Raw genomic sequence first — 17,739 nt, 5'->3', positions numbered from 1 at the left:
TCTTCTTATCCATTGTATGAAAGTAGTCTGTCTCCCTAATTGCGGAGATCAAGAACTTTATCTTCATGGGCTGTTTTCCAGCCTTGGGAATATTCTACTTCTCATATGTATTTTTAATAATGTTATGCATTTTGTGAAGAAATTATGTATTTCATATATTTGTTTTAAATATTTTTCTAAATTCAAATGGTATGACTGGTAAAAAATCCTGAAGGAAAAGTGAATGGAAAGTGTCAGTTTTTAATCACAGAGAGGGAAAAGGGGATGTGTTTGTAATGATCATCTAATGCTTCTATAGTAATACAACAAGACATGGTCTGATAACTGTGGTTTGATGGTACAACAATTGACATGAAGTGTCACCATACAGATCTTACCAGAATGTAGGAGTGTTAGACATATCAGATATAACTGAGGAAGACGTGACTTTTACACCTTAATGAATCTTCCAAAATTACTAATAGTTCTAGCCCGATTAGATGCATAAGCTGGATGCTGTCCAAAAATTTCTGTTTTCCACACAATGGAGAGAAGTAACCTACTCTCTTCCTGTGGCTTGTGTCTTTAAGCATACTGGGATGAAGATATGAAATAGTTTATTCTGCAGTTCTTATTCATGGATAATTATAATATCCTTTGCATTAAAATTATTGTAAAATCTTCAAGAGTGGCACTTTTAGTATCATGTTGTGTTTATTATCATCAGGATATTGTCACGTTTATGATTTTTGATAACCCAAGACTATATGGTTAAATATAGTAAAAGTTTCATAGTAAATTATTTCCCCTTTGTCTGAGCAATTATATAAATAGTTTCTGAGGAAGGGCCATTATCAGGATAATCTTTTGTGAGTTTACCATGGGAAGCTAGGTGACCTCTTTTTGCCTGATGTGCTTCATCTTGGAAACCTGAACCTTCCACCTTTCTATTTAGAGTTTTTCCAAACCCAGGGATGTGAACAGTTGGCAGAGATGGATGCAAAGTGTCAGTCTGTGACTGACACCCTGTAGTTTCTCACAAATGCAAAGTGTGTTCTGAAAACACTGATTGGATTCATTCTGCCTTATTCCAGTTGGAGGCTAAATCTGTCAAATTTGGAAGTGACATTCATTCTTATTGTCTTATTCTAGCTAACATTGAATGTGCCTGCTTGCTAGCATGTCTGCTTTTGTACATGAGGTGCTAGATTCCTATATGGTTTTCTATTTTCCTTTAGCATTTATGAGGCATGGTGCAAACTGTTGCATTGATGTTTGAGAATCAGTTTCATCCATATACTACATTTTCTGTGTTTTATACTAAGGGAAATGATTTTGTGTCTTTCTAGTTTGTATGTTTAGTTGTGTTGGCAGAATCAGGCTGAAGGTGGAACCAGTGATTTCTTCCAGTATGACTAACTCTGATCTTTCTGCACAAACATTACTTTAATTAACTAAACTGATGCTAACTTATGATTCATTCCTTCTTTCTAAAAGAAAGACTGGGGCTGAGGGGTGAAGTGTTGTGGCCTTGTCATGGTATTTTTTTTGCTGCTTTGTAATGCACTTCTTCATTACAGGAACGCTTACACAGAATGAGATGATATTTAAGCGTCTCCACCTAGGTACTGTGTCCTATGGAACAGACACGATGGATGAAATTCAGAGTCATATTATAAACTCTTATTCACAGGTATCTCGTTTATAAATTATTTACCTTTAATATGGAGATATTTTTTAAGCGCTGAAGCATTGTTGTTGATCATGTCTAGAAATTTGAGATGTTATGAAAATTCTTCCATTTGTAGATCTCTCTTAACTGATAGGATGAAAGGGGAAAGTGAGACAGCATGTTGTTCTCTCCTGATTTTAAAGTTCCTCATAACACCCACTTTACAGACTTTACTTTTCTATTCCCCACTATCAGGAATCTGTGTTAACTTGTCTGTACAATGCAGTTTGTCTTTTGCCAAATCATCTCAGAGTAAGCTATTCAGTGTTGAGACTGCAAATTACGGGTAAATGACCAGAACACAACAAACAGTAATTACATCTTTGAAGATATATTCATCAGCAATAAACATTGAAAACCACATTAATTGGCATAACCAAAAAAAAAAAAAAAAAAAAGTTGGCAAAATGAAGACATATATAAAAAGATATTTTAAAATAAATACTGTTTTAGAGAAATTTAAGATTGAAAATGGCATAAACCAGGGGAAAAAATGAAAACTCTCTAACTCTCTTCTGGTTGAGAATGAAGTGTTTGGTCTTCCTGTGATATATGAATACTTGGTCTAGGAAGAGCATTATGACTCCTTGTCTGTCTGTGGGTAAGTTGTGGAGTGGAGGAGGATCAAATTCTGCAAACACTTTGTATTTCCCATGTATGTAAAGTATCTGGGTTCCTTCTGCAGGCCTTTTTAAGGACCTGATTCCATTCTGGGATTAGGAAGGTTTTTTTTTTTTTATTTTTATTTCTATTATTTGAAACAAACAACAACAACAAATTCATATAGGAGCAAATAATTGATATGTTAATTGATGTTTTCATATGTTGCCTACAGTGTGATACTTAAGACTTTATACATAAATTACATCCCATAGTTGATGTGGATACAAAACATCATTGGCTGACCCAGTTAAGTTTGTAGACTGACCCCCTTATCTGTGTCCTCATTTTCTCTTGTAAAAGGATTGATTGTAGGATCAGCAATTAGCTCAGGTCTTTAGTTACGCAGATCTTTTTGAACTGTAGCTTCCTTCTCTTTTGATTCTTTAAAAACAAAAACCAAAAAGTTTAACACCAATTTGTTAATACTCTGTAACATTTCGGAAGAGAGGCAGAAGGGAAAGCAGTGACTAAACACTGTATATTAGTTTTCAGTGTGCAACTTGAATTTCTATCTTCTTTTCCATATAAACAAATCAAGGAATCTAGTTCTTAGATTTATCCAAGAAAAATTAATTCACTTCTGCTTAATTCTTAGTAGATATAGCAATGAATATGTCAATGAATTGCAATAATAAGCCTGTGAGAAATAAGATACAGAGTTCTTTTACCTAAAGATCAGTAGCCCAGATTTGGTTCAGGATGGGTTATTGGAAGTAATTGCTACCTGACAAAGTTTATAAAAATCACCCAACCATAGTTTCGTTGTAATGGATTGTTTGGGTATTCACAGTAACAACTGTAGCAATAGATAATATTAACTGATAAACTTTAGCAGGCACACTTAGTACTGACTGAATTTGAAGACGGGGGACCAGTCTTCTTGTAGAGGAGGCACATTCATTAACACCTCTCATCTATTTAGGTTAAATATGCTATCTGAAAAGAATGGCATAATTTCTGGAATTCTTACTTGCTTAAAGGTTTTACTAGTTTTTTGTAGATGTTAATGAGTGGTACCCATGGTTAATTATTTTTTTAATTACTGTAACAGATTGGGCACTGAATTCTTTAAAAGAAGAAATGCAAGGGAAGCTTTATTTCCCTGAATTGTGGGAAAGGATTTCCCAAGTCTATGTTAGCAGTTCTTAAATGATGAAAAGAACTTTTTTGGAACTTCCTTTTTTCAGCTTTATATAACACTGCTTAATGTTTAAATAATACTTTAATTATGTGTGTTGCTAGCAACTATTTAAAACAGAAAAATGAAGGAGTTTCTTTAACAAAACCAGCAACTATTAAACAGTTGCTTCAATCTCAATACTATAGTGACTTTTTTTTTTTTTTTTTTTTTAATCTATGATAATAGAGGCTGCCAGTTAGCTAGGCAGTGGTTCTTGTGTGACATTGATTTTATCCCTTGTTTGTGTTCTGTTTTATTATTACAGTGGACCTACTAGACTATTGTCATCTTAATGTAACACACAAATCTATTATAACCTGATTATATTTCCCCACTGGAAGCATTTTGTGATAGAGGGCATAATCTTTAATGGAATTTGTGTGAAATTAAATTATACAAGCATCAATAAACATAACATAATTCAGGAGGAGTAAATCAGCTTAATTTATTTGCGGCTGTAATGGCATCAGCGTTAGCAGAATGCAAATGCCGAGGTTTAAAGCAGTAGCTGAAAAGCAGTGCCAGATGAGCAGAAAGTTAAACCCTTTATTAGACAACACTGTAATTTGATGGGCAGAATGTTCACGGTTCAGCAGATTACAGTCAGGAGGAAAAACCGCATGGTTTCTGAAGAGGTTTTCTGAGTTACCAAAGAGTCTTCTGTTCACTCCAGGGTAGAACTGCATGTATATTTAGATATACATAGATATACAATAGATAGATTTCCAATGCTGACTTCAAAACCAAACAAACAATAAAACCGTTGCTTTCAACTAATTATAAACAGAATACTCTCTTAGACAAATTCAATCATGTACTATTTCTGAAGGATAACTTAAAGTAGTGTTAATGTTATTCAACAATAATATGATCCTCAAATATGTGTCAAACTATTATTTTGAAGGATTATTTATTATAATATTGCATTTTGCTAAGGAAGAACAAATTCCAACCTGCAGCAAAAGCAACTACCCTTCAAAATGTATTAGTTTACAAATAATGTAGAAGTCACATAGGTTTTAAATTTAATCAGTGATATTTTTTTCCTAATTTTTATACTTAACGATAACTGCATTTGTTATTTCGGTCCATACCAAAGTGCTGTTTAAAATGCCAAAGATTTTGGTCAAGATGTAAAGGAATTTTTTTTTCAATATTAAATTATGGAATATAAGATTCCAGCCTCTGAATGTACACAGATGACAGAATAAAGAAGAAAAGCAAACAAACAAAAGAAAAAACACCCTTGCAGTTTTGTTCTGGTGTTCCTAAAGTGATCCAGTTTGTTGCTGGCTTAAGTACTTTTCTAAAATAATGTATAGGAAGTAAAGTACATAAAAGGATTACTGTGTGATGGATCACTGGAATAGATAAATTATGAATTAAGAGAACAGGGTTTTCTGCAGAACCTGGTCAGCCTATTCATTCATTTTATTGGTTACTTGTTTTAACTTCGCATTTTTCAATTACCTGCTGTTTGAATTCTCTCTTATTGAAATTAAATATAAATTCAAGATAATGAAACTCTGGTTATGCATTAGTTCTAGAGAAAAGTAGATGAGGGTTTTTATGAATCACAAACTGAAAGAGTTAACAGTAGTTTTTATGAAATAAATAGTTACTATCCTTAAAACTTAATCACCCTTTTTACAAAGGGAAAAATCAGATATAAATCAGTGTTCATGTTTTGTTTCTATTATTAAACTTCGTTTTACTATTCATTGTGTTGGGTCTTAAAGGTGCATTCTCAGAATAGTGGAAGCAATGTAAGTTCAACACCATCTAGGAAACCTCAGTCTTCTGCACCCAAAGTCCGCAAGAGCGTCAGCAGCCGAATACATGAAGCAGTGAAGGCTATTGCACTGTGCCACAATGTGACCCCAGTTTATGAATCGCGTGCTGGTGTGTCTGGAGAAACAGAATATGCAGAGGTGGATCAGGACTTCAGTGATGAAAATCGAGCTTACCAGGCTTCCAGCCCTGATGAGGTTAGTGTGCAAGGGCAAAAAAAAAAAATTAATCTCAGCCAAATAACAGGGCTCATGAAGTTAAAAAGAACAGAACTGTGAAATACACGTGTTTTGGGGTTTGGTTTCTTTATACTTCCAATAATCTGGTTTTACTTCCTTTACTGCTATAGGAAAGATCTAGGTTATATAAAGGTGGTTTGAATTATTTGACTAAGAGGTCTATGAAGTTAATGCTTTGGAATCAATACTGCGTTGAGTATCGGAATTAAAGTTACCAGGTGTATTCTCAAAACATTAATTCATGGATCATAGCACAGATATGCAAAAGAGAATATGAAACTAAGCTTTGAGTGATGGACAGCCAGGTACATTTGCTAGTGACACTACCAATTGGTGGAATATACAGATTCTTAACAGGAAAAAAAGCCCAAGCCTCAAATATTCCTGTAGAAAAGCTCTTGAGCTTGCTTACCTTAGACAGCTGCATTATCTTGAGGGTTCAGTCAAAACTTTATGAAGTGTGGAACAAACCTAAAACCCTATTTGAGTGAAATATGCATTTGCCTTACACTGAAATCCAAATCTGAAACAAATCCTACTGCTTTCAATAGACCTGAGTTATTGTTCTGAGTAGTCGTGTTTTGGGGCCTGAATCAAGTTTCAACACATTGCGAAGTAAGCATAAAAATAATTCTGGTCCACTGACATGGATATGGGTGCACTCTTGAAAACAGAATATTTAGAAGTCAGTTTGCATCTTAAATTGAATAGGTTGAAGGGCATCTTTGTTTTAAAGAAATTCTAGCAGTGTCTGAAGGTTGTATATACTGTTGGTGGTGTAGCCACAGTAACTTGGTCATAATCAAAACATGGTTTTCACAAGATGTGAAGAAGGAGTTGTATATGTGAAAGCTTGTATACTTTTCTAACTGTACAAGTTGATCTAATACTAGGTAATATTTCTTCCACAAACATGATCTTACTACAGCTTCGCTTGGTAGTTTTAGTATACATTTGGTTTACATTTTGAGTATATCACCATATGTAACATTAACAGAATCTTAACAATTCAAACTGCAAACTAATTGCTAAAAGAAACAAGTTTATAACAAGCCCTTTCAAGTATTAAATAATATGAAGTCTTTCTTGATGAACAGACAATTATATCCGCTTCCAATAGTTCATTGTATCAAGGGATTGCAGAATATAAAGAAATAGCTGGTTCTCAGAGATTAAAAAGCAGCAGATAGTACATCCATTTTAAAAATAAACTCTAGGTAGGACTTGAGCTCTTTGGCTAGAATAAATAATCCATGATATCATGTGTGGTGTTGTATAATACAGGTTGACCTACAATATGAGTTGAGAATGTTCGAAGTGCATTTGTTTATGACAGAGATGCTGTCAATATAAGCTGTTATTGTATCTGCATAACGTTTGACAATATTTGCACACATACAATTTTTCATATGCATATATAATCATATTCACTAAATGTATAAGTGTAATGAGCCTGCAAGGTACCACTAAATATAATGAAAGATGTAATCACAGCTAAAGATTAAGTAAACCCTTCAGCTTTAACAGACAAAGGTGAAGAGATGTGCAATTAAGAGAAATGGTGACTTTTCTCACAACATGCTCTTCTCTATATATTTTTTTCAATTCATTCAGTTGTTTGGAATCTGAAAATAATGCCATAAATAGCAATTCTCCTCCAGTATTTGCTAAAGGAAACAGCTGTAAGACTTGAGAATTATGCAAGTGTTGCCCTGGGAAGACGGTAAAGGATTTGACCTTGGAAAAAGGAAAGGAAAGTTGATAAAGTGCTTAGATGACAGATATGGGGCTCGGGGTGAAAAGCAAGGTGTAAGAGGAAGACAGCAACAAAGAAACTGTTAGTGCTTTAAGGGAGAGAATGTACAGGCATTTTTAATAACAATTTTTTTATCCTGAACTTATACATTATAGCTATATGCAAGTGAAATGAAAAATTTGCAACACACTTCAGAACAGACAGCATTAAATTTCATTTTCAAAGATGTTTGAAACTACTAAAAATATATTGAATAGGTATAGTTTAATATATTTAGAAATTGATACTGAAAGGAGTCTTATAAAATGATGAAGCTACGGAAAACATTTAAATAGTATAAAAAATGCAGGATAACAGCAAAAAGGCTAAGAGTTGAAAGACTTAGCAGGTCTTTATCATAATTTTTTAAAGAGTTGTATTGATGCAATGCTTGCAAATCACTGGAGCCTAAGGAAAATAATGTAAATGGTTCATTATTTAGCTTATTGAACTTTCCTGCAGTTAGGTTGACTGATGATGCCAATGTTTCCCAATCACCAAAGTACCATTTTAAAAGCATTTTTTATTGAATAAAGTGCTTTGAATATTGCACCCTGGAGCTTTATTTAGGGAAATGATTCAATTGATGTTTTCTGTTTAACCTCAACACTGACCTATCACAACATATTTGGTTAATAAGCAACATTATCATTTAATAGACTTAACCAGTTTTATACATTGTGCTTTCTCAACATTACAACTCTATTCTCTTAGATTTTGTTTATGGAACTCGTTTGATTGCAGTCTTTTGAAAGAAGATGTGATTTGTTCAGTTGTCTTTTTGCATTATGTAACATTGCATGTTATCACCATAGCATATAAAGAGCAGAGAACAATGTGTAAGTATAAACTGATCTTCCCTGTAGAAGAGTACAAGAAGCAGTTCAGTAATATATTGACACATAATACAGTTAATGAAATTACTTGAGGAATTCATTTGAAATTCTTCACACGTGCATGTGTGCATCCATATACAGATAATATAACCAAAAGAAAGTCTGCACATTTAGAAGTAGGTACATTTATCATAAAAGATGTATTTATCTATCGTTAGAGTAACCTGAGATAAGTAACTGGTTTTGTATTCATAATGTGAACCCTACTTATGCCAGGCTCTTTGTTTCTTATGATAAGTGATCAATATTTCATTTTCTCTGAAAGAGTGGAAAGTTTCATTTGTCTGTCACTTGTCCTCTGCAGATGTAGCATAGCAAACAATAAACATTCATCGAGAAGTTGCTTAAAAAAAAAAAAAAAGTCTTTTAGTCAGCCATGATAGCTGTGGGTTCATCTCATCTGTAGAAAGTCAGCTACCTTAATGTAATGAACAATCATAAAAGGGTATAAGCTAAGTAGGTAAAGCAACGGAGTTCAAAGGTCACAGACCCAAGCAATTCAGGGGCATGCTATGAACAGGAGCCTTTGAAGACCTTTGCTCCTCTCTGGTCAGAAAAGATTGATCAGTCACGATTTTTAATGACTGCGTACTCTCATAAACCAGCTATTTATTGGTTATGCGTTGTCCTGCACTGTTATATTCTCAAGCATTTCTAATTCCAGGATTTCAAGTATTTAAATACTACTTTAAAGTGTGGTCAGTTACTTAATTCCAACGTTTCTGTCCAAAGACAACAGTTTCTAAAATTAATTACAATGATACACAGCCAATCATTTAAAAACAGACAGGGAAATGATATGCCCTTAGTGAAGCAGCTTTTGTGTTTACAAGAGTGAAGCTGTAATGTATGAGACATGTTGTATTGTTTAATTCATTTTATTGTGTGTGCTTATTGAAGCAAGACTAATTGTGTTGTTTTGTCAATGTATTGTGAAAAGCAAATCACTCAGTAGCATAAAACCATCACTTTCATGACCTTCGAGACCCACAAAGAATAACTGCTTCATAGCTTGTCTTGAATATCGATTGGCAGTTTTTTCACATATCAAGCTGTATTTTAAGTTAATAATTTTATTTAATTTTGAAGGTTCTTGATGAAAAGGGATTGACTGCAAATTTCCTTTACCAAATCATTGTTCATAAGTATAAACAAAGCGGTGCTCATTGGAAACATTAATGTTGTTGAACAATCCTAACAGAAACTGTTCAGAACATTCAGACAGTAGGGGAAAAAAAAAAGCTCCCAGCTTCTTCCCTGTTACCATACCAATAGTCGTAACCTCAATATACCATATGTATAACCTGTGTGTCCTCTGTGTCCTTACATGGGAACCAGGTTTTGAAAGTAAATCCGATTGTCTGATATTAAGATGCTATTAATTGGCTCTGAAATAAATGAAGGTTGTTTACATGAGAATTCTTTAAGCAGCGAAACTGTCTTAAGAAATTTCCACACGTAGTTCTTCACTCTTAGCCTACAAACTGCTCGTTCCTAAATGTCAAAGGCTTCAAAGCCTTTATTTATATGGTCCATTTTTCACCTAAATGGTCAGGGGCATTTTTTTGGTCTTAGGCCAAGCAGTAACGGCCTTTTAGGATGAAACTAGTAAGTGAAGGTCTTCAGAATTCAGTAGGATATCTCATAGCTCACTTTGTGGATGTATGACCCTGTGTGCTCAAAGACGAGGCAAGTTTCATTTTTTCAAATGACTATATCAGTTTTTCATCAACCATGACTTCTTCCTGCCATCAGGGTCTCAAGGTGACAAGTAACTAGAGGTCATTATCTTTCCCACAGAGCAAAAGGATTCCATGTCGCGATTCACAAAATCACAGAATTGTAGAGGTTGGAAGGGACCTCAAGAGATCATCAGGTCCAAACCCCCTGCCAAAGCAGGTTACCTAGAGTAGATTGCCCAGGTAGGCATCCAAACAGGCCTTGAATATCTAGGAGATTCCACAGCCTCCCTGGGTAGCCTGTTCCAGTGCTCTGTCACCCTCAGCATGAAGAAGTTCTTTCGCATGTTGGTGTCGAACTTCCTGTTACCCATTTTGTGGCCATTGCCCCTTGTCCTGTCCCCACAAACCACTGAAAAGAGGTTGGCCAAATCCTTCTGTCTCCCACACAAGGTATTTATAAACATTAATAAGATCCCCCCTCAGTCTTCTTTTCTCCAGGCTGAACAGACCCAGGTCTCTCAGCCTTTCCTCATATGGAAGATGCTCCAGGCCCCATATCATCTTTGTGGCCCTCCGCTGGACTCTTTCCAGGAGATCCCTGTCTTGTTTGTACTAAGGAGCCCAGAAATGGACACAGTACTCCAGGTGAGGCCTGACCAGAGCAGAGTAGAGGGGGAAAATTTTATTCCCCTAAATAAAAATTAGTAAGACATTTGGGTGATACCTGCTATTTCCTACTAATCCGGAGGAAGATGGGGCAGATGTTTACCTGACGAGGAGTGAGAGTCCCTACCCTTGTGCAAGTCATTTACCCTTATGGGGAAAGGTGAATTCATCTGAAGGAGAATTCACAGAATATCTTGGAGTTGGGCTGAGTAAGGGGCAGACCTGTACCTATTGATTGCATGGCCTAACATCATTTAACACCGCTTCAGAGAGAATAAAACTTATTTTATTTGTAAGGGAGTCACTTAACTCTTTCATCCTCGAGGTTGAAAATAAATAAGGATATGTCCGTTCCTTTAAATGCTTTCTGTGGACAATCCTTCATCTTGCACAGCAGTGTTTATTTTGCCTGTTGAATTGTGTGGCTAGATACCTCTAGCTTTTTCTGCCATGTAGTTATTTTCACTGAGATTATTAAATGGAAGACTAATGGGCTAATAGAGTTTCCTGTAAAAGAGATTTTTTTTTTTCCTTAAAAATAAAAAATAATGTTGGAAGCAGTTGAAAAATTGTCATTTAAAATTGGTTTATGATAAAATCAAATATTCCAAAACCTTTGTGGAGTATTAGTTTACGTGTTTCCTAAAATGTTTTTTTGTTTAAAATTGTTGATTAGTATTTGGTTTTGGTTAAAGTCAGTCTACTGGTCTAATCAAATATGAAGTTCTGAATCTTCAACAGGAATATGGTTTTTTGTTCTCCGCTTAATGTGGAGTTTACAAAATTCCTAACTATTCATTTTCTTGTCTTTAAGAGGCAATTAGGTTTCATCACTGATGAAATACATAACTGCATCCTTGTCACTTAACAACCTCGTATGCTTAACGGAACTTTCTTGAAATTACTTAAGATATATATAAACTGATTTTTTTTTTTTTTAGTTCAGTAAATGAATGTTTCTAAACAATTGGGATGATTGTCCCCAAGCCATTGAATATGGGGACATATTCAATTCAGTGCAGGGCTGCCAACAAGGTCTGCAACAACAGTGCTTCTGAAGTTTCCCCTCTTTGTGCCCCACTTCAGATGCACATGTTCCTCAGATAGCTGAGTTAGATAAACCATTATGCTCAGAGAAGCTACTTCCACCTCCTGGGCTAGTACTGCCATAAAATTAAACACATTTGCTTGTGGGTATCTTGGCTGAGCAAATGCTGCTTCGCCCATTAATTGGGAGAGTTTCCTTTTGAAGTCTTGGAATTTTACTTTGAGTGGCAATTTTTGCTATCATAATTGAAGAGTTTAGTACTGGGGTTGTGAACTATGGCAGCTCTTAGGGGCTGGTGGCCTCTAGTGGAGAGAGACTACTGACGGGGAATGAGAACTGAGCAGTGATGATAACATCTGAAAGTTCTGGAGTAAGAAACACCAAACAAGACGTTTCTCAGTAGCTTTTGTCAGATCTGTCCCATTTCCATTCCATAATGCAAATATTTACTACCTTCACTACTAATGTTACTTTCAGCTTACTCAGAGGTGGGTAACTGTTGTTACTAGCTGGACCAAGGAGGAAGACAAATAGCAAGTGAGAAACAATAGAAGCTCTCTTTGACTCTCCCTGTGTTACCCATCCCAGGAACACTACATGGTTAATGGGATGAGGCACAGACCTGTGTCTCAGTAATGGGGGAACCAGTGTAATTCTGTCACCTGGGAAACTGATTTCTATAGAAAAGAAACTTAGTGATCAGCCAGACAAGACCCACAGAGTATTCAAATAAGTCCCTACCTTGGATTCAGGATACTTGATGCATTTCTTCTGTCTGTGTTAGGAAATTAAGGGTTATCAGCAAATATATATTTATCATTAGAATAGATTTTTATTTTTTTTTAAAGCAAAATGATAGCATATCCAGAGAAGTTTTTTATGCTTCCCCAACCTTTGATTGTTTTATCTGACTACATCCAATATGTAAAGTGCTGTAGAAGCCACAGCTGCTGCATTCACATGCCATTCTAAGGGTTCTAGATGTTTTTACACTGGGTTAAAAGACCATTTTAATGTAACATCAGAAACATTAAAGAGAATGGAATATATCTGTAGAGGGGAAACCTCAAAAGAGAGTGTTAATCAAAGAATCCTTTTTCTGAACTCTGTACAGCCAGTGATTCAGTATATACTTATTTGTGCAGATTTGTAATTTATATTTTAATGCCATCTGTGAAATACATTTTTTAGTAGTTGTATGTTATAAAGGCTGCAGATATTTAATGGTATGGTTTGGTTGTGTTGTTTAGGGTACTGTTACAGTATGGCTACTCTGGTATAAAGACAGGAGTCAAACTTCGTGTGTTACTCTCAAGTTTGCTCAGTTGCCTTTTAGGCAACTATTTGATTCCTGAGTCTTCTTGACCATTTCTGCTACGGTATTTGCACTGCTATGGTATATGCACTTTTTAAAAAAAATAAGTAGTTGTGTGTAGGCCAGGTATAAGAATCCAAAATGACTGTGCTGTAAAATGCTAGTTCAAATTGTTGGTGAAGCCAAGCATAAGCAAAATAATAAACAGATGTGAGTCACCAAATATAGAACACTTAAGTCCTAGCTGCAGAGGGACACAAATGAGATGATAGGGTATTAGGAGAAAGATGCAATTTACAGGTCAGAATGTAATAGTAACCTTTCACTGTGAAAATTGAAAATTAACCTTGGGAGTATTGGATCACTTACAGCTTATGTGGTACTTTTATTGAAGAAGAAAAATCTCTAAAAAGACTTCCTGTGATTTGGGGATTTTAAAATGCTGCTATTTAAAGTGTGTTCTTTTCTCTTTATTTAACTGCATCTCAATGCATTTTCATTTGTCGGTGCCTACACAGACAACACTACGAGGATTTCTTGGGAGTTCATACAACTTTTTTTTTCCCCCATAGTTTAAATTTTCATTAGAAGCTACTTAGTAATTATTTACTCAATTTGTATGAAATTCTTAGTGGGCATTAGTCATCATGTCAGTTGAACTTACCTGAGTTTTTTTCTGCTTGTGTGTCTTTTATCACACTGCTCAATTTTAATTTTTGTAAGCTTTCAGAAGTAAAACATTATTTTGATGTACTAAGATTTTGTACTGTATACCGTTGTTTTTTCTATGAGAGGGTTGAAATCCTTGGAACAGCTTAAACATTTACTCTACTGACAGTTCTTTGTCTTTAGCCTAATCTATACAATGCAATTGACCTCTCACATTTAAATGTGTCTTTTTTTTCTTTTGTCTTCTTTAGGTAGCTCTGGTGCAGTGGACAGAGAGTGTCGGTCTTACACTAGTTAACAGGGATTTGACCTCAATGCAATTGAAGACCCCTGGTGGACACATTCTGACATACTATATTCTGCAGATTTTCCCCTTCACTTCTGAGAGCAAGCGCATGGGAATCATAGTTCGGGTAATTTGCGGGGGGGTGTTAATTTTAATTTTTCAAAAGCTATTTTTACTGAACATTTATTTTGATATTTCTTAATAGAAACTTGATGCTTCAAGGAATGTATTACACTGGACTTTCAAATGGAAAGTAGACACTTGGTACAGATACACACTAGAAAAGCAATTGTATAAAATTCAGGCCAACCTGATGTTGCAGCAAGGTTTATAAAGGACAAACTCTTCTTTCACATGCAATACGTTAGTTTCAGTACTTCATGCTTAGGCTCTGATGTTGCAAGTTTTGACCCTTCATTTTTAATTTTCATCTTACAAAGTGTGTTGCCTGTTCAAGGGATAAACAAGTGGAACAAGTTTCTTGCAATAGTAGTTTGCATCTTTCTATTCTGTATCACTACTGATACTGCTTTTTCAGGCATGCATGCACACAGCAAAACGCCGCAAAGTCTCAGACGTACCAGGTATATGCCTTACTTTATATGCTTATATACCACATATATATCTGTTAGATGTTTAGATGGGAACATAATAATGATTGTTAAAACTTCAACTGCAAGAAAGCCACCACGCCATGCAAAGGAAGGTTTAAACCTCTGCTAATGTTAAGCCGTGCATACTGTGTACTTCTGTCCTGATTAAATCAGATACTGTAACAGAACAGCTTCAGATAACGTGGTTATATGGTCAGATCAGTACTAAGTCCTAATCAAATAGGTGTTGAACTCATCCTATTCCATATTTGTAAGTGGATAACAAACCAGGCATGCCATCAGCCGTAGGCAGAGGTACTTCAGATAGGGTAAGTGCATGCTCAGATCTGGAGAAATCTTGGCAAGGCATTTCATTAAGTGAGGTTGGCATTATGAGCCTGCTTAACAGTGTGTTAGAGATGTTCAGAGATATGTTATGAAGCTTGTAGACCAGAGGAATCCATTATTTCTGCAACAGACCATATATCACCAAATTCCTGATTTATGTAATGTCTGCCTTGATTGTGGATTGTTTGAATATTCAATGAATGTATCATCATTAAAACATCTGTTAAATTCATTACAGTGTTATTTGTTAATTTCTAATTACTCAGATATTTCAAAGATACAGAGCAAACTTTCTGTTTCAATTTAAATAACAAATGCCACAAAAAAAAAAAAAAGTAGTTAGGGTGGGCATAGCAGTGATACTTTAAAATTTGTAAAGGACAAGTATTTTAGGGATGCTGGGAACCTGCTATATTGACTTCAGTTAGAACTGATCCCTTTACATGGGAAAGTAGGGAATGTGCATCTATGGAATTGGGAATCATTGAAAATATTAACATAAAATAATAAAACTTATGCAACCATTTGCAAGGTACTTCATTTTTATTCATAAATGACAATCCATTGAATATTTCAAAAAACAATTAGGTTATTTGTAGGCAAGTTTTGACTGTATAAGCTGATTTTTTTTTTCTATTTCTTCTGCAAAATTTTAGGATGAATCTTCAGGAGATATTACATTTTATATGAAGGGTGCAGATGTTGCAATGTCCACTATTGTACAGTACAATGATTGGTTAGAAGAAGAGGTAAGAAATAAAGTCAACATTTACTTCAAAAAAAATAATAAAAATTCTTTAAATGTCAAATTGAAATATTAAATGCTATTGGAATAGTTTTAAAGGAGATCCCAAGCCAGTGTGGCAATGGCTTTTCTAGTTCAGTTACATATACTCTGAATGGGTTTTTAGGATTTAGAATTCTTTCCAATTCTTGTATAGCACACAGAAAAAAACAAAGATAGTAGTCACAGAAGAACACATTCTTATTTAAACAAGATTTTTTTTCATTGACAGGTTTCGCGTAAAACCTAATTACATCTGAGTATTATGTTATAAATCTGTTTATCCTGTAATAACCTTTTATCAAATTCTACAGTGAAGTATGATTATGAGTTAAAGTTTAATACGGGATATAGAGAAATTGAAATAGCTTTTTATCATATTTATTATATTTAATATAAAATACAGAGCAAATTTCAAAACTGATTAGTATTTTTCACTGTTTGGTTCTAGTAGGTGCCGGCAATCATCTTATTTTGACCTGACATATAGACAATATGTTAATACAATGATTACACCGTGTATGTTCATAATGATATTGGCAATATGAATCAATATGTGCTGCAGGGCAGTTTGATTTATTCAGGGACATGAATAAATTAAACTCCCTGAAGACCTAGCGAAATGTCATAAAAATTACTTTTGGCGATAATGATGCACAATTAATTGTAAAATACTTGTTTAATTTATTTAGCTTTTATGAGGTCAAATCAATAAGTGTTTTGTTCTATACAGCCTTGTTTTTCATTAAGATATGCTATTCCACGGCTATTTTTAATGTGTAGACCTTTTTTTGACAAGAGGTACGTTTCTCTGAAAAATATATATATATATTTAGTGTTAAAAATAGGTTTAATGTGCTTTTAAAATAGTTTTAATTTACTTTTAGACTTCAGCCTACAAGAGTTTTTCTTTAAGCTTGAAGAGAAAGTCTTAATTGGCTTGCCAATAGTATACTACTTTGGGAAAACTGAAGTGAAAGTGTTTTTGTGACTTCTCCAAACTAATCTACAGTTTAAAGAAACAAACTGTTATGCTACAGACATTCCCTGCTAGTATATGGTATGAAATGTGTGCATACAGTTAAATATTTCCATTATTATTCTATGTTTTGGTCCATTTAGTGTGGTAATATGGCTCGAGAAGGACTGCGTACTCTGGTTGTTGCCAAAAAATCACTGACTGAGGAACAGTATCAAGATTTCGAGGTATGAAGGGATAGAATCATCTATATTATTCACGTTGCTCTTGTGTTTTGCTTTACGTATTTACTTCAAGGGGAACATAATCTTTTTTACTCTGTTAATAAGGTAAAGAAGACAACTCATATTGAAAATACTGATAGTTGAGGTATGACAGACTATTACAGATCTTACCATTCATTATTGATTGTTCTGCAGGTATGCACAGAATACTGTATAAATTTAAGTGACTGGATTGTATTTTCCCAGAGGATAGCATAATGTTAATTCCATAGCTTTAGTCTGACCAATAGCTTTAGTCTGACCAAAAAACCTACTTGTTCTCAAAGATGAGAGCAGTTTCCGCTTAGATGTTAAGATTCCTAATTTATAGAAGGTCTTCAGAAGGCTCTCTTGGGTTTACCTGTCAGAAAAAATGCATATAAGATTAGATGCAAATCCACTCTTTTAATTTTGTTCTTTATTGAAGATATTTAAATGCAACTTTTTATTATAACTGATAGGCCAAATGCTTACTTTTTTTTTTTTTTTTTTAAGTCACAGCCAAGTCTAAGTAGTTTTGTGTTTGTGCAAACAGAGTCGATATAACCAAGCAAAGTTAAGCATACATGATAGAAACTTGAAAGTTGCTGCTGTTGTAGAGAGTTTGGAGCGAGAAATGGAATTGCTGTGTCTCACTGGAGTAGAAGATCAATTGCAAGCAGATGTTAGACCAACTCTAGAGATGCTAAGAAACGCTGGAATAAAGGTAGTGAACGCATACTGTTGTGACACACAATCTATCATTTATTAATGTTTGTGGATTATTTTTTTTTTTTTCCTTTTACAAGACACCGTTTATAGTTGTCTACATTAAGGTTCATTCAATAAGAA

General features: G+C 34.6%; 1 protein-coding gene across 2 annotated transcripts in view; it reads left to right on the top strand.

Moving 5' to 3' along the window:
• The window catches only part of ATP9B (ATPase phospholipid transporting 9B (putative)), a 163,870-nt gene that overhangs the window by 129,617 nt on the left and 16,514 nt on the right, over positions 1-17,739 (top strand). For both annotated transcript variants that reach the window (XM_032183416.1, XM_032183415.1), the window contains exons 14-19: positions 1,560-1,672; positions 5,294-5,542; positions 13,907-14,068; positions 15,539-15,631; positions 16,789-16,872; positions 17,444-17,614. In XM_032183416.1, the coding sequence (XP_032039307.1) occupies positions 1,560-1,672; positions 5,294-5,542; positions 13,907-14,068; positions 15,539-15,631; positions 16,789-16,872; positions 17,444-17,614 (872 nt within the window). The remainder of the gene's footprint in view (positions 1-1,559; positions 1,673-5,293; positions 5,543-13,906; positions 14,069-15,538; positions 15,632-16,788; positions 16,873-17,443; positions 17,615-17,739) is intronic.

The sequence above is a fragment of the Aythya fuligula genome, chromosome 2 (genome assembly GCF_009819795.1).
Source record: "Aythya fuligula isolate bAytFul2 chromosome 2, bAytFul2.pri, whole genome shotgun sequence".
NCBI classification, from domain to species: Eukaryota; Metazoa; Chordata; class Aves; order Anseriformes; family Anatidae; genus Aythya; species Aythya fuligula.
This window is presented reverse-complemented; position numbering and strand designations above follow the sequence as displayed.